Source organism: Mercenaria mercenaria, chromosome 13, assembly GCF_021730395.1.
Source record: "Mercenaria mercenaria strain notata chromosome 13, MADL_Memer_1, whole genome shotgun sequence".
In the NCBI taxonomy this organism is placed as follows: domain Eukaryota; kingdom Metazoa; phylum Mollusca; class Bivalvia; order Venerida; family Veneridae; genus Mercenaria; species Mercenaria mercenaria.
The window spans coordinates 64,095,283-64,113,479 of record NC_069373.1 but is presented as its reverse complement, the minus strand read 5'-3'; the positions used below and the strand labels follow the sequence as shown (position 1 = coordinate 64,113,479).

The following is an 18,197-nucleotide window of genomic DNA, read 5'->3' as shown; positions in this document are numbered from 1 at the left end:
GCAAAATACTTGATTATGATATAAGCCGGCGGGCTGACATTTCTACTTTTACTTTCCAGTCTAATACAGCCGGTGGTGGTAGTGGCGGCAACATTTACATGCACAGTGAAGCCAGTTTCACCTTGACCGGAAATCTTTACTGTAATGGCGGTTCAACTTCCGGTAAAGGCGGAGGCGGAAGTGGTGGACGGGTTCACGCATTTTTCCAACATGGTGACTTCCACACTGGCTTTGTACAAGCGAAGGGTAAATAGTTTTAAAATATCTTCTTGGAAATAATTTAAGATAATTAAAGTAGTACATTGATGTTTGCTACTTTTAAAATATATATGTTATTTTGGTAACGTAATCCTTCAAGACTTATGAATAATAAGCATTTTACATTTTCGCAACAAAGAGATATTTTTGATATACTTAATAATAACGTAATGTTCAAATGTGCAGGTGGAAGTTCAAGTTCAGGAGAACCGGGTGGACCAGGAATTTCATACTTCCAGGGGTTGACTATCAGCAACCTGAGGATAGACAACGGTTGTCAGAAGCCACTGGTATTTGCACTGTGCCTTTTAAATAACAAAGTGAAACATCTATTGTCTGTCGACATTTTGAAATTGCAAAACATTTAATAAACGAGGATCAATACTTCCCTTAAGTAACTATGTACAAATAAACTGAATCAATGTTTGAATTGATGTTTTTTTATATATGAGATAAATGGGTAGCTGTCCCGTTGGTTTGTATCATATCTTAGACTATGACTCTACCAAAGTGTTCCTTATCCACCACATAAATCTGGAAAATAGTTAAATACTTTCTCTGCATTGTGCCTTATCAAACAAAAGCCATAAAAATGAAAGATTTGAACCGTCTTGTCTGTATGTGTTATTGCAGGTAACTGAACCAACTGGTAGCGTTGCAGGTTCAACAGAGTATGACGCTTATCTTCAAACAGGTAAATTTTGATACTGGTTGAAATGAATTGTCAAGCCTAAGGTTTTATTGACACCTAGGCCCTTATTGCTCGAAACTGTTTTTAGACTTAACAATGGCAAATATTCAATTTACAACTTTGTCTAAAGCATATTCTTGCAGCTGATTTTTTTCTGAGCCTTCATTAGTAGCAGAATCAAGATTCCTGTAAAGTTTCCTTGCAGTCCATATATATTTGCATATTTGACGATGTCAAAGCAAAATGAAAAGTTATTTGAATGTCAAAGTTTCAGACTTCAGATGTTGATGAGTATTGGCCCTAAGCCAAAATTAGAGAGTCTACCAGTATGTATTAAATTGAGACTAATAATTTTTAAGTTTCAATACCTACTTTTGTGTTTCTTATTACATTATGCAATGATCTGTGACTATGATTAGTTTATGCCACACCAAACATTCATAGATACCATTGTCTACATATTGCCGAACTGTTAATTACTCCATTCACAGGTGGCATTGCCTATCTGCTGCCGAACTCCAGTGATTACACGTTCCTGTTTACTCACGTTGAGTTGTACGGTGGTGCCCATCTTGCATTAGGCGGGAACGGTACTAAACTGCAAGCTGAGTACATGTACGGTGACGACACGGGACATCTGCATATTGGACCAGGACAAACTTTTGAACTGACCGAGGTAAAATACTGATTTGCTAACATGTCGACGGGACTATACGGTCCGCCTAATTCATTTTTGTTTCTTTCTTTCAAGAGACGTTTGTGATTGTACTTGTAGAAATGTGATAGACGATCCCAAAATTACTATGCCAGACGATCCCAAAATTACTATGCCGTAATAATATAAGAATAATATTCAGTATACTAGTAATATTTCATTACATTTGCATTTTACCCAACTTTACAGGTTGCGCCTTATAAACGGACGAATGTAACATACGAGGTGTATTTGTACGAAGGAGCAGAGTGGATTATGCCGGAATCGACTCTAGAGTTCCGTGAGGTTTTGAACCAACAAGGGCTTGGCATGTCAACAACATCAACTTCCTGTTCTTCTACTTATCTTCGATCAACTTCCGGTCACCTTTGGGGAACAGTAGATGGAACAAAAACACATTTACTGGTATCAACAGGTATATATTTATTTCTTTTCTTTGTGTTTTATCACGTTTATTGTTTGTGAAACATAATCTAAAACTACTGTACCTATATTTGTGAAATATAAATGTATCAAATATATGTGGCAGACATCTTTATGGGGCCTCCGTGGACGGGTAGTTAAGGTCTCTGATTTCTCTTACTCCTCGCCGATGTGGGTTCGAACCTTACTAGGGGCGCTTTATTCTTTATGTGCGGAAGCCATCCAGCTGGCTTACGGAAGGTCGATGGTTCTTCCTAAAGTTGGTAAATCATCAACATTAGGCGGATGTGCATATATTTTTAGCAGTTTCATGGCCGATTTTTATGATGTAAGCTCCCTTTTTTCGGATATCATAATATTATGATTCTATCAGAGTATGTGCCATACTATGTTGACATTGATGAGATTTTAACATTACAATGTTCATTCATAAAATCTTCAGGTGCGACTGTGACACTTGGTCGCGCAGGCATCCGTACCAACCAGTTTGCCAACCTTACCATTCAAGATGGCGGCACATTGGAGTTTGAAACAGCATACGGCGACGTGAACGACATCTGGTCGCTCGAGGTAGGCTATATATCGTAGGACAGTACAACCATGAAGTGTTCAGAAACTTGTGCATCGAGTACTCTTCAGTCATTTATAATGTCTTTTAAAAATATATACATAATAATTGAATAATATATATTAATAAATTCGTGTTTCTAAAAGGACTTACGTAAACTGACCCACAGATGTTTTGGAAAACCATGCATGTAAATTGTTAGATCTATACTTTATCATCCACCTAGTACTAGCATATTACATATATTATGCCAGATTTATATTTAGTACCTTTCTAACATTTGTAGATCCGCCGCACCCCAAACACTGGTATGATTACAATAGAGGCTGGTGGAATCCTAACTGGCAGAAACCTGAAAATTGACACAGATATTCTGAAAGTCGATAAACTGGGCACCCTTACAGTCAGTGAAAATGGTCTTACAGATGGCACTGGTCAGGGAACCAGTAATACTGGTGGTAGCTTTGGTGGCCGCGGTGCAAGCGGGAGCCAGGGTGCGTTCTTGTAGCTATTATTACTGTGGCACAAATATTTGCACAGTTCTGTTTTTCTGTATTTTAGAATATAACTAATAATTGAACTTCATTAAATGCCTTACAGCTTATAACCTTCACAATAAATGTACAATAGACTGTCCTGTACGAAAAAAGGACCTGTTTTACAGCTGTAAAACGTCTGTAAAAGACCTGTATTTTGAAATTACAACTGTAAAAGACCTGTAAGTGGAAAAATGGTTAGAAATACAGTTGAAATTTTCAGGTGTAAAATATGATGGTCTCAATTTACAGCTGGAAAAATTTTACTGTTGAAAGTTACAGCTGTAAAATGGTCATGTCTCAAAATTACAGCTGTAACATTTATGGAGGGAAACATGAGTATTGTCAGCCATCTTTAATGCATTTTGGCGGGATATAACTGAAATTCACACAGACATCACATCTTGTAAAATTTTGGAATTTAAAGCGGTATAGAGTAAGTACAGATGTTTAATTATCTATTACAGTTGTAAAAGGACATGTATAAGTACATACATTAATTATTTACTCCATACTGGAAGCCGATAAGTTTATAAAAGAAATAATTACAAGATTGTCATATGTTTTCATGACTGACAAAGAAAGTTTTATAAACAAGATCTGCATATGTTCTACTTTGTATCCTACTCTTGAATTTTGCTGTTGCTATACTGTAATCATACCACATATACTTTACGTACTAGATCATTTATTTTGCCATTTTCAGAGTAATTGCTACCTTATCTAAAGAATTGCAATTCATCCTAAAACTTTTTGCACCTTTAGTTTCGTCCCTTAAAATAATGCCCTCTTTTTCAACACCTATAATATTTCTACAGCTGTAACTTTTTTTCATTTTTACAGCTGTAACTTTTTTTCATTTTTACAGCTGTAACTTTTTTTACAGGTGTAGCTCATTTGCATATTTCGAACTGTTTTACAGTCGTTTGACAGCTGTAAATTGAAATCTACAGCTGTAAAATCAATGTTGTTATATAAAATCTACAGGTGTAAATTTGGAATAAGCATGACTGTTATTTTGAACAAAAATACAGGTTTTTTACAGCTGTAAAATTTCGTACAGGGACTAGACTGGATGACTTTTCTTCATTTCTGCGTATAGAGTCGCTATTAGTGAAAAGTACGATAAGCCGTAAACATTTCTTAACTGTTTCCATCTAACAATCGCGAACTCGCAATAACAACGCATTCGCAAATAAGCCTTATGAATATAGTATATCTGAAATAGAAGCTACGCGAAATTGCTCAATATATTTATGTCTTAGACATAATCCTTTAAAAACAAAGCGAAAATTTAACCTTTTGTTGTAAGCTCTTCCAATTTTATTAAATGCATGGTCACTTCTCTAATGCAGGCGGTAGCCCCGGAGACACGTATGGGTCCGTCTTCAACACTGATAAAATGTTTGGCAGCGGTGGTTACGGAGGTTCGAGCAGCTACGGATCAGGTTAGTGACAATACACTTCAAAACGGGTAGAAACGTCTTTAAACAGACAACAGACTGCTTTTTTGGCATATGATATAAACATCACTTATTTCGTTTAAACGATATTCTGAAGTAATCAATGACTGAATATTTTACGGTAATTTCTGCAGGTGGTGGCATCTTGGACCTGAATATATATCATATTCTCCGAGTGGAAGGCACTATTGAAGCTAATGGCAAGAACGGGTACAGCAGCAACATAGGTGGAGGCAGTGGTGGATTTATTAAGATCTCTGCACGTGATCTGGAAGGATCTGGAAGTATCCAGGTTGTCGGTGGGGATGGCGGCTCCACATCGGGTTCCGGTGGAGGAGGTCGTCTTGCTATACATTACTCCACAACAGAGTTCTGGTTCGGAGAACTTGATGCGCGTGGTGGTTACAGTGCTAGCGGCGGCATTGGTGGTGCCGGAACTGTCTACCTTAAGGTTTGAAAAAAAATCTTTATCTAAGCAATTTCAACAAGACAAAAAAATTATGCTTACCAATAACACAAATTGTGTGTTCTATTTATAAAAAAAAAAGATCTTGTAAGATATAAGATCAGGTCATGATAATACATCTCTCACCACTCACATTTTCTGAAAGCTGTTAGCCCTCAAACTAGCATTGAAAATTGCTCCTTAGTAAAGTATTGCCAACTGCTGTCTTCTGACTTTCAGGATATGAAGTCTGGTGCATCTAACGAAACACTAATCATCGACAATTTCGGACAAACCAAATCTGACCTGGAAATCAGTGATCACACATATAGTGCATACAACACAGAGGGTGGAATAACGTGGATATCAGATACCACACTCACTCAGATGAACACAATAAAAATAGTCCGTGATGCACATATTGCCATCCATCCCGATCTTGTCGCGTAAGAATTTCTTATCTCAACTCTGCTTCACGGTAATATTTTATGATTACTCAACCAAAGGTTATGTTTTCTCTAGAACTTATTCTTCAGTTCACGACTTTTATTTAGTTTAAATTAAGTCACAGATAGTACCAAAATTTAAATCTTTCATGGAAGGTCTAATGAAAACGTTATTCGAGTCCAGAAGTTATAACTATACTGTTATTTTATGTAATACATAGTTACAAATCTTTAAACTGCAAGACAAAACATGTTTCCTACATATCCTACAAGGAGGTATGAATTTAATACTATTGTAGATAACACATGTTTCATGTTATTACATCTGCATAATCCCTTGAGATTGGATGGTGTCCGGACCCGGTAGGGAGAGGGTACTAACGTATCTTGAGGGATTCTGCTACTGTTAGAACACGAAATAAGCACGTGTTAACGTTATCCTAGAATAAATCGTATTAAAAGCTAACACAGCGCGTGAGCGCGAGAATCTCTGTTTCTTCTGTTAAAACGCTCTCCCTGTGGAAAGTGTTAGTAGCAGAGATCTTATGCCAGAACTTGTGTTAATATCATACATTTTACCAATTTTGAGTACCCAGCAATTCCATTCTGACCATTCCAGGAACACGTTTGAGCTTCGCTCCCTGATGTTTGAAGGTGATAGTACCGGAAATATACATGTTGGACCAGATCAGATGGTTGTTGTCGAGCATCCAGAGGACCTCGAGTTTCTAGTTAACGTCTACGTATATGAGGGTGGCACCCTCTTGCTTCCAACTGATTTTATCTGTCACAACATTAAAATGTACATTTGGTAAGGCATAAGTTTTACTTTATTTATCATCAACGCAGTGTCGTAATTTTCATTTTGGTCAACGCTTTTATGTCGGGTTTTAAAATGAGCAAATTGATAAAAAAATCATTGACTTGAGTCATATTCTGTAAACTATTCTAAGGAATATACAGCGACCTTAGATATAGAGCTAGACATTTGAGTTAAATGAAATGTAACACGAAGTCTGGTATGTGCGTATTTAAGGCTTATTTACGTTTTGCATTTGATCCTTTCATTCTCTTACTTGCATATGTCTTTTAGGGGTACAATCGGTGTAAACGACATGACCGTCGGCGACGGATGTTCCCTGTATCTTGGAAGTCAGGGTACTACAAAACGCACAGGTCTTACCGCAACCTCGGGCAAGTTTGACTTTGTTGAACTAACTGTGGCAGCAGGTGGTGAAATTACATCTACTCATGACCTCACTGGTGTAAGCGACGCTATCAACATAAAGGTACGAAATATGTCTTTATATTAGTAGCCTACGACAACCAGATGTCGGATAGATTTCTTGTTAAGATTGTGTTCTCACAATTCATATTTCTGTAATATTAAGACAGAATAAAAAATGTGTTAACTCCATAAAGTCAGGTCCGACTTTGGACAAAATGAGTAACACTATTGCAATTTTGATCTGGATAAGAAATCTAAATATTTTCCAAAGGTGTTTACTTTTGAACTTAACTTTTTGGGAGATCAAACAATCGTACTTCTTGCATTATTTTCTCACAACAATAACAGTATTGCTAATATTTTAAGGCGGACGTACTACGCGTACAAGGTGGCGGAATAATACATTCTACTCATATCGACATCCAAGCCAGGATACTGATCGTCCATGATCTAGGTCAGATTATCGGAGATTTGCACACAATATCTTGTACAGCTGGCTACAGTGGCAGCTCTGGAACCATAGGAACAGGTAAAAATACATCCGTTTTGAGTTATCTGTAATCTTGTCCAAAAAGAAAAACTCACCCTCCAGATTGCGAAAACATGGGCTTTGTTGACAGGAAGTATCTTTTGCCCGTTTGCGGGTAAGCCGGAAAAAGGGCACGTACTTTCAAGGGGTAGGGAGGGTACTGTATGAGGGCGGGGATAATAATTGTGTTTAGGGTAGTCTTTTGTACAGGAATGACTGTATTGACAAATGTTTGTGTGTGTGTGTGTTTTTTTTTTTAAATTTCTAACACACTTAAATAATTATATAAAGATACGCGAGACAACATTTTAAAGAGGCCATCTGTGCTTTCCTGTTTAGTAGACAAGCAAACCAAGATGATTTCCGTTTGAATTGTTTGTGCAGATCTTGATGTGCATCTTTCATTTCATTTAAATTCAAAGAAAATAAATTATCCATAAATTTCATACGATCGTGACGGCTTTTATCAAATGGTAAGCACAGATATCTGTCACGTCTCTCATCTTATGTTTCTATCCGATTTATTTAAGGTGCTGGTCATGGTGGCCGAGGTGGAGGAAGTACATCCAACAAAGTTACCGGAGAACCATATGGACAAATTTATGAACCAGTAGACCGCGGCTGTGCCGGGGGATCCTCCTCTGTGGGTTCCGGCACAGGTGGCCGTGGTGGTGGTAAAATTTACATTCGGGTGACGGAGGAACTCCAGAACGACGGACAAATCAGTTGTAGTGGAGATTCTGGAACTGGTGCCGCCGGTGGTGGAAGTGGAGGGTCAATCCTGATGGATATCGCTAATATTAAGGTAAAGCAGATAGCGCCTGTATAAACGCTTTGTGCGACAGTCAAGTGTTTTCATATCATTAAAAGAAAAATATGTGTTTTCAATTTAATCAACAAGTTTGTAGTTATTTAGCGAAAAATGAAAATGTACAAAAAAGTGAAGAATTAAAAAGATATAAATGCCGCATTGATTTTACGTCGATTCCCTAAATGTCAGTGTATAATACTAAGTAAGATTTTATACACCTGTATAACATTTTAATTAATCAGGCAGGCGCCTCCTTAACACAGATAATTTTGTATCAACTCATTGACTGTATTGTTGCAGGGTTACGGAGAATTTCAAGTGATCGGCGGGGATGGTTCCACGTCCGGAAGCTATCAGGGTTGTGGCGGCTCTGGTGGTCGTATTGCCATGTTCTTTGATAGAAATTTTACTTTCACCGGCTCCTGGGATGTCTATGGTGGTGACTCGTCGACGCCAGAATGTGACGGTGCCTCGGGCACGGCGTTCCTTTATCATAATGGTACGTTATCTGCTCATGCTCATGAATTTTATGTAGTTCAAGAGGAACATAACAAAGGTTATGCACTATTCAACCAGTGAAAAGATATTAGCGTTGCATGCCGGTAAAGTAACCATTTATCAGTATATCAGTATAACATTTTTATGTTGTTTTTATTTTTGGTTACCAGGATACAGCCACTCAACTTTGCTGGTGAACAACATCGGACGAGGTGTGTCGGGAGAAAAGGGACAAATTGCAGACTATTCCGACCTTTCAGAAGATGTAGCACACACATGGTTCTTGCCAGAGCATGGCACAAACACCAGATTTCCAACAAGTACGTATCTAAAATGGGTATAAGTAGTATATGTTTAACAATAAAATGAAATACTGTGAAATCATTAATATTCGCGGGGGACTAATTTTCGTAGTTGAGTCAATCCACGAAATTTAATCCCAACGAACAATTAAAATTCCCATTCATTTTATGTTCAAAAGTTGAAATCCACGAATTCATGTCCCAACGAAATTGCCATTTTGACCAAAACCACGAAATTTCATGCCCACGAAATTAAATGATTTTACAGTACTGCATTTGTGAAAAGCAAAAAAAAAAAAGTTGAAAAAGTTGTATTTGCTCTTTTTGATATTCCTTCTTAATATCTGCAACCATGTTTAAATATAACCTCATCGTTTTTATTTTCTCTACAGCGACAAACGAATACTACTTTGACGAACTACAGATATATGGTAATGCTCATCTTGCTGTGGTAACAGACCCGGTAGGTTCCGCTGCGACAATATACTTCGAGAATATGATTGGTGACCGTACTGGAGCCATTCATGTGGGAGAAAATCAAGTTATGGATCTGAAAAGAGATAAGATTGATCTCCCCTTTAATGTCCATGTGTATCCGGATGGCTTCTTGGGTCTTGCTCCAGATACCTATGTCCAAGATATTGAGATTTTCCTAAACGGTACTCTCGCATATATTGAGAATCTCACGCTTCATCATGACGGAAATCTCTGGCTTTACCAGAAAGGAAAAACAGATAGCCTTCAAGATGGCTACTATGACTTCCAGTATGTGCATGTAAAAACTGGAGGTTATTTCCACATGATAACTGACCCAGTTACCCAGCACGGTATTCACTTGAAGACTATCGCAACACACATAGACGGTGGGGGCTTAATTCGGGGAACCCATCTGTTCTTCGAGTCCACCAATATCACGATTGATGCCGGCGGAAGTTTGAATGCAGATTATCTTGGGTACAGACTAAATGACACTGCAACCGGAACATCCGGAATGTATGGTGAGATAAATCCTGGTCTTGGACACACAGGAACAGTTTCACTGTCAAATGCCGGCAATAGTGGCATTTATTCAGCGTCAGGTGCCGGCCATGGTGGCAGCGGCGGACGTGGTGAAGGTAAAATTCTATCAATTACAACTGTGCATTGTTTACTATAAGAAATTCAATATACAATATTATTACATACTCGTTTCTATTCCCCGTTAAGTTACACTGGTACCGGAAACGTCAATATTTTTCCATACACTGACGCCTGAATTTCATATCAGGTGCGTGACGTAATTTCGTGTGTGTTGTTGCACTATATTTTTCTATTTAGTTCAGTTTTGTTATTCAGGCTATTGAACAAATTTATGATATTTACATTATATCTATACGTGTAGATGCGTACGTAATAAAAAGGTTATTATCTTTGCATCGGGATATATGCTCCTAAAGTCGCGCAATATTTCCACTGAAGAAGTGCATATTTCCCGATACAAAGCTAATAACATATAATACTACAGCAATTTTTTTTATCTTTAGCATGCCAATTAGTTAAGGCTTCATGGTAAATTTTGAATGATAATGTATCAGTACTAGTTGATATATTTTATAAGTAGTTTGATTAATTGTCATTATGTGTGTTTTACTAATTTTAGGAGAAGTTCTTGGTGGAGCTCCTTACGGAGACTTATATGAACCAACGCTATTTGGCTCAGCCGGTGGTGGTGATGGAGGTGGTAGAGGTGGTGGTCGGATATGGCTCAATGTTACCAACACCATCCAGATAGATGGAAGCCTGACGGCTAACGGCGAAGATGGTATAACGATCCTAGGACGCCTTGGTGGTGGCGGCAGCGGCGGGAGCATCTGGCTACACACCGACAGGGTAACGGGTTTCGGTCTTATACAGACTGGTGGAGGTAGCGGGTCAAGTGGAGATATCAAAGTGGAAGAACTTGTTGCTGAAGATGGTCTGGAAACTCTTCGATGCGAAACTGTCAAGAAATGCCAAAATGGAGCATGCACAGACGAGACAACATGCATGAAAACCGTTTGCAACAGTCTCGGTACTGGAGCTACGTGCAGCAGCACAATGATCGCCAGCCTCCCACTTAATGAATACAGATGCTATGATGTACAAGACTGTAGCTCAGGTTACTGTGTTACCAAAAGAAAATGTTCCTTGCTTTGCAATGATCAAAGCATGTGCGACTACTCGGGAGGTACGTGCGCTACAAAGGAGGTTTGCTGCAATGATGATTTCTCAGAATGCTGTTATAACTCTGTTGATCAGTTCCTGAACGAGCAGAGCAATAGCTGGCAGTACCAGGATATTTGTTGTCACGAGGATAATAGCAAGCAATTTGGAGAAGTGTGTTGCTATGACAACGCACCAGTTTGGCACAATTATTACGGCTGGCAATACAGGCAGACGTGTTGCTACTACACGGAATCATGCAGCAGCACTACATGTGTCAGAAACCAGGTGTGCTGTCCAAGCGGTTATAGCTGCAGAACCCGCCAGCTGGCTTCCTGGCCAGTGACAACGACTGCTCCAGTGACTGGCAATGGTACCACAACGACAACAACAACTTCAGCACCGACAACAACTGCACCATACGCACGTGTTTACGACTACAATAAAGAGCAAACATACACTTCCGGTGGCGGTGGTGCAGGAGGCAGAATCGCCATGTACTTTAAACAAAATAGTACTTTCAGTGAATTTCGCTACTTGTCTAATGGCGGTTGGCCTGGTAGAGTTTGTGACGAATGTGAAGCCGGTGGCCCAGGTACTGTGTTCTTATATCACATGATAGAGGACCATAGGACACTGGTCATTGATAACGATAACGCACCATCCCCTAAAGACTTATATGTAAACTGGGCGGACCTTACTGAAGACGGGGGACGGGCTTGGATTTTGCCCCAGTCTGGTACACATGCCTTTGCTCAAGGTACAACGGGCGGGTATGCGTACGAGTTTGAAGAGCTGCAAATTTACGGAAATGCACATTTGGCAGTGATGCCTCCAACACAAAACAACGTCGCCAACCCAGCTAGCACAGTTGCCCCGTTTAATTTGGGGAACGGTGTTAACGTAAATGATTATAACATTATAATATTTTTCAAATACATGATTGGTGATAGGACTGGAGCTGTTCATGTTGGCGATAAACAAGTAATGGATCTACTTACAAATATGACGAGAGAAGAGATTGATCTTCCTTTTAACTGTTACACATATGCAGGTTCATACCTTGGACTCGCACCTATGACTTATGTTCATGCTGTAGAAATCCATCTTGCTGGTATCATGGCCAATGTGCACAATATCACTCTGCGACTAGGTGGATACCTGTGGCTGAAGCATGGAGGTCACACGGTAGAAGAAATTGAAAGCGGTTACAAATATGACTATGTCAGAGTTCAAGACGATTCCACGCTAAATGCAACTACCGATCCTATTGATGAAGAGGGTATAACCTTTTATGTGAAAGGTATGCTCATTGAAGGAGGTGGTAAAATGCATGGAACGTATGTCACTATTAATGCCGAAAACGTTACCGTCGACGCAGGCGGACACTTGTCGGCTGATGGCCTCGGCTATAGGTTCGAACATGATCAGACCACGCACGGATCTAGCTCTCTACACGGAACTGTAAACCCAGGTGCTCCAGATGCTACAGACGGAATCGGCGGAGGCGCTGGTCACGGTGGTACTGGAGGAAAAGAAGACAGTGCCACGTCAAGGTCAGGCTTTGCGTACGGCGATATATATGAACCACAAAAGATGGGTTCTTCCGGTGGTGCAGGATTGTATAATCTTGCTGGTGGCTCCGGTGGTGGACGTCTGTGGTTTAACGTAACGGATACAATTTTCATCGACGGTGTTGTAAGCGCTAATGGTGCAGATGCCCCTTTCAACGCTTCCGGCGGCGGATCTGGCGGTTCCATCTGGATGCATTGTAACTACATTCAGGGGTACGGTAATATCACTGCTCATGGTGGTGCAGGTTCTAACTATACACAAGACACTGGCAGTGGCGGTGCTGGTGGCAGAGTGGCCGTGTATTTCCAAGTGAATGAAACAATGTCCGAATTCCGTTACCTTGCATATGGTGGAGCTGCAGGTGGGGCTAATTCTGAAGCTGGAGGTGCCGGAACTGTGTTTGTATATCACATGCAGGAAAATCATACTACAATTATTCTTGATAACGACGGTCAACACCCACGTGACCATCACAATGTTATTGCAGACTATAATGATCTTACTTACGACTCTTGTCGTACCTGGATTTTGCCAGAATCTGGATACAACACATTTGCGAACGGCAAGTTTTCGTTTTCATTTAATGAGCTTCAGATTTACGGAGCTGCTCACATGGCCGTGTTGCCAGAGCCGGTTGGTACCCCAGTCGACATTTTCTTCCTTTACATGATCGGGGACAGAACGGGTACCATGCATATTGACAATCAACAAGTAATGGACCTTGAAAGAATTGAGATTGACCTTCCATTTAACGTTCGAGTATATGCTGGAGGCTTTCTTGGTCTTGCACCCGTTACCATCATACATGGTGTGACCATTTGGTTACATGGAGAAATGGACCACGTGGAGAATATGACTCTGCATCACCAAGGCCACCTTGCCTTACAAACAGGTGGACACACAACCGGCAACCCGGCAGATAGTTTTGATTACCTCTGGGTAAGAATTCAAGATAACGCAACAATAAGTATCTTAACTGATCCTGTCGCAGACCCTCAGTCGATCTTCAGAGTTGCCAATGAAATTTCCATGGAAGGCGGTGCTAACTTCTTTGGTACTAACATGAAGATAATTGCTACTGATATAACACTGGACTATGGCGCTACAATTCATACGGATTCACTTGGTTATCGTCCAGAGGACCCTCAGACATCTACAGTAAATTTGGGTATCGGAACGACGAGTGCGAGCGGTTCCTCTGGAGCAGGTCACGGTGGTACAAGTGGCAAAGGTGCTGGAACCGCACTAACAGGACAACCTTACGGGCACTTGTTCCAACCACTTGAACTAGGCAGCGCTGGTGGTGGTGGTGCTAACGTTGGAGGCCAAGGTGGCGGGAAACTTTACATCAAGGTATCAAATCGCTTGATGATAGACGGTGAAATTCGAACAAACGGTGGAGACGCTAAAGCGCAAATTGGCGGCGGTGGATCTGGTGGTTCAATTTTGATAGATACCTACAAGTTCAGAGGAATGGGTAACATTACTGCTAATGGTGGAGGTCGTTATGTAAATGGCAATGGTGGAGGTGGCGCAGGCGGTCGTATTGCTATCTACTTCCGGGAGAATGTCACTTATTGGGGAGAATACCAATGTCACGGTGGTTATTCCTTTGGAAGCGCCGAATCAGGTGGCCCCGGCCTCGTTTTCATCTACAATGTTGAAAAGAATCACAGTACTCTGTACATTAATAATAATATGCGCCAGACTACCGATGACGTGAATTTAATTCGGGATTACACTGATATATCCGAAGACAGATTTAAGGCTTGGATTTTGCCGACATCCGGTGACCACTGGCTTGCTGGAGGCAACAGCGATTATCGATTCAACGAGTTGCAAATCTTTGGAAATGCTCATTTGGCTCTCCTACCAGAACCTTACGTTGGTGGATGTAATCTTCATTTCCAACATATGATCGGAGACCGAACAGGATTCGTGCACGTAGGACCGTATCAAATTATGGATCTGAAACGCACCTTTTTAGACACACCTTTCAGCTCTTACGTTTACGACGGTGGTTACCTAGGACTTGCACCAGAAACATTCCTAGAGAGTGTGTTTGTTCACGTGGAAGGAACAGTAGATCATATACATAATCTAACACTTATCCAGGGCGGTGGTATGAGACTATTCAAAACTGGTTCGACCAATCAAAGAAGTCCTTTGACTTACGTTATTGAAGGTCTCACAGTTGTAAAGGCTGACTCTTACATAAATTGTTCCAACCCAAATGCAGATTCCGATTCCTATGAGCTGACATTTGGCTGGGTAATTGTCGAAGGAGGCGGCCTGATTAAAGGCGGGAATCTACATATAATGGCAACTGATTTTACTATTGATGATGGCGGTACTGTAGATGTCAGTAATGGTGGACATTTGCCTGACCAGGGATCGGGTATGTTTTGTTTTAATAAAGTACTTTATTTTTGTTTGCTTTTGTTGTATTAGTGCCATTTTATACAATTACTTAAGTTGTACAAGATAATCAGTTTCCGCACAGTTTCATGCACTGCCTACACGTTCTTCTCTGCAAGTAACTGATCATTTCAACAGATCAGCGTGGAAAATGAATCATTTTAGACATCTTATTGTCATGAAAAACGGGTCACAATCGTGATATTTTATTTGTATTTACATAAAAGTAAATGTTTTTAACTAATTTGTTCTGAAAACAATTCTAATTATGTATTTTACAGGTAACGTGACATGCGAATGAAGTTTAAATCACAGCCACGAGTATCGGACCTGGGATAAAAAAAATGACAAGGCAGATAAAACCCCCTGTTTTCCTCTTCTATACCATCTAGATAGTATATCATTTGAAAGGGACTCGTATTTAACACATATAAATTTTCTCATTTTGGGTTGATTTAGGATGAAAACGTGATTTTATCTGCCTGATCATATTTTTTCACCCCAGGTCCGATACTCGTGCCTGTGGTTTTAGTCGTTCTGTATGATGATCATTAGATAAGTTAATTTTAAAACTTTTAAGTAAGTTTATGTTTGACATTGGTTTTATAATTGTAAAACGTACTGTTTTATTTGTTTCGCCAGGCGCTGGTATATGGAGTATGCTAGGATCCAGTGGTGCCTCTCATGGCGGTCTTGGCGGGCGCGGTGGCTGTGGTGGCTATACAACGTGCAGGCTTGAACGCAGCATGCCTTATGGTGACCTTTACCTTCCTAACGAACATGGATCCGGTGGTGCGCTGTCAAATGGTGGAACAGGTAGGTTCGGTCGTTACAGAATATAAGAATTGAAATGGATCACACAGTACTACATGTATCACGTATTTGGTATTATATGGTCAAAGACATCAAATGAATACTGCACTGTGATTAAACTCATTGTCCTAAAGGGCTATATAGTGCAATAAAAATGTCTCCTACCAGATTTTTCTTCCCTACCAACCCTTAATTATTTCAGTGTTATAATAAAAATATACCGATCTTGCCTTGCCAGAATGTGATTGTTGCATATAGAAACTAAATTTTTACACTCCTGTATCATATATTCGACGTATTCTAGTGGTCGGCATATTTCTACACAAAATAAATCCAATAGTGTCAAATAAAAATTTAAATAACTCGAGGCACTTGAGATACAGACTTCTCTGATATTGAATTCGGTTGGGATTGTTTGAGTTATCCCCCTTCATTACTGCTACGCCATTTACAGACCGATGTAAATAGATAAAGAATTCTGTCGAGTATTAAATTTTTAATGACTTTATAGGTAGTTCTGCACGTTTGATAAACCGGAAGTGAGTTCTGCACGTTTGATAAACCGGACGTGATGGCGTAACGTCATTTAAAGTTAAACAAAAATTGCTTCCACTATTGTCAACAATTAAAATTATTTAAAGCAACTGTGGAACTGTTTTAATATTTGTTTGAGATTAATGTTTGTGAATTTAGTGGTTGAGCCATTATGTTAACCACAAAATAAAATCCCAACAATATTATTTTATATTTCACATTATGAAATCCACAAATTCTTATCCGCGGAATTTCATGCCCACAAAATTAGATATTTCACAGTATAACTTTATGAAATATTGACCTTTAGAAATATGCTTTGAAATAATCCGGGCAAAAACTGCTTATATTTTTACAGGTGGAGGTGTCATTCATATGGAAATAGCACACACCTTAGCTGTTGATGGATACATTAAGTCAAACAGTGAGAACACCATTAGTGGCAGCACAAATGGCGCAAGTGGTGGTAGCGGCGGCAGCATTCTCATTCAGACGTTCAACTTTACCGGTAAGTAATTGTTACACACTATCTGTACTACCTGTAGGTTCCTAGTTCATATTGACAGAGGCAACACCCATGCATAAATTAAATTAATTACCATGTATTTGGCCCACATACAATTTTTATTTTGACAGTTATTCCCTTCAGTATCCAGGCAAACAGATAATTATAAAACAAAACATAGACATGTCTGTGAGATGTCAAACCTGTCAAGTTCATAAAGCTTAGTTCTGTGAGTTAAACTGGAGTTTTTCATGGTTTTGTTTTGTTTTTTCTTACAGGCAGTCATACAGGACACATACAGGCTCTTGGTGGGTCAGGAGATACTACTAAGGGTGGTGGTGGTGCTGGCGGAAGGATTGGCCTGTATCATTCCCGTCATGAAACTATACCATACCACAGGGGCTATTATGATGTGTATGGAGGTACACCGGGAACCAATGCTGAAGCTGGAGCCTCTGGTACGGTGTATGTGCAGGATGATGAACGATCCTACAAGTACGTCACAGAATTTATCATATCATTTACTTATACTTTTACCTTATATTTAATCTGAGAATGTAGACTTTTTGTTGATTATAATATTTTAAGACATGGCCACTGCAATAGCATTAATTGTTAACAAAATTGATTTTTAGCTGTTATGACCCTTAAAACAAGTGTAACTACTTTTATATTTCTAGCATGATCCAAGTTGACAACAATGGACAGAGCCAGATAGCTGAGGATACATCTGTAGCTAATGAAGGATATCGTATTGACCTCTCATCAGCAACAACTGATTACAGCAAAACAACTTCTTACACAACAACAGATGGCCATACTGTAAGATTTCTTCTTCAGTTAAAAAATTCTTAGCTGTTATTTACTAGTTAAGAGTTTATACTGGTAAAAGTGACAACATGGTGTTTTTTGCAGCACAATGAAATATCAGCAAGGTTCAGATATTAGTAATAAACTACTTGCATACAGGTCAGTTGACTTCTCCAAACCCTGTATCAGTAATAAAGTGTAAGTAAATGTGTTTCTAGATTAAGTTACATAAGTTTTTTGTTATGTGCCTAAAAATCATTACGAGAAATGCTATATTTATCTTGAGTAATTATAACTGTTTTTATTTTGTGTACCATGAAAGGCTTTGAAACAAATCAACAAAATGTTTCATCGGAGTCATACAGAATAGCTTGGTGTCTTATGTAATCAGCTTTGATATAAACTGTACTAAATTTAGTTTCTGAACTGAAGAGCAGAAATCAGTTTT

The 18,197-nt window shown here is 39.4% G+C and overlaps 1 protein-coding gene across 1 annotated transcript in view; it reads left to right on the top strand.

The window, feature by feature from the left end:
• LOC128547776 (uncharacterized) overlaps positions 1-18,197 on the top strand; it is a 143,623-nt gene that overhangs the window by 11,513 nt on the left and 113,913 nt on the right. Inside the window, exons 9-31 of the mRNA XM_053520948.1 lie at positions 60-246; positions 445-548; positions 892-952; positions 1,441-1,625; positions 1,854-2,079; positions 2,530-2,657; positions 2,942-3,149; positions 4,547-4,639; positions 4,789-5,105; positions 5,340-5,545; positions 6,165-6,356; positions 6,639-6,834; positions 7,140-7,302; positions 7,833-8,107; positions 8,414-8,612; positions 8,782-8,931; positions 9,306-10,028; positions 10,553-10,828; positions 11,543-15,067; positions 15,730-15,903; positions 16,793-16,942; positions 17,218-17,434; positions 17,620-17,761. Of these exons, the coding sequence (XP_053376923.1) occupies positions 60-246; positions 445-548; positions 892-952; positions 1,441-1,625; positions 1,854-2,079; positions 2,530-2,657; positions 2,942-3,149; positions 4,547-4,639; positions 4,789-5,105; positions 5,340-5,545; positions 6,165-6,356; positions 6,639-6,834; positions 7,140-7,302; positions 7,833-8,107; positions 8,414-8,612; positions 8,782-8,931; positions 9,306-10,028; positions 10,553-10,828; positions 11,543-15,067; positions 15,730-15,903; positions 16,793-16,942; positions 17,218-17,434; positions 17,620-17,761 (8,097 nt within the window). The remainder of the gene's footprint in view (positions 1-59; positions 247-444; positions 549-891; positions 953-1,440; positions 1,626-1,853; positions 2,080-2,529; positions 2,658-2,941; positions 3,150-4,546; positions 4,640-4,788; positions 5,106-5,339; positions 5,546-6,164; positions 6,357-6,638; positions 6,835-7,139; positions 7,303-7,832; positions 8,108-8,413; positions 8,613-8,781; positions 8,932-9,305; positions 10,029-10,552; positions 10,829-11,542; positions 15,068-15,729; positions 15,904-16,792; positions 16,943-17,217; positions 17,435-17,619; positions 17,762-18,197) is intronic.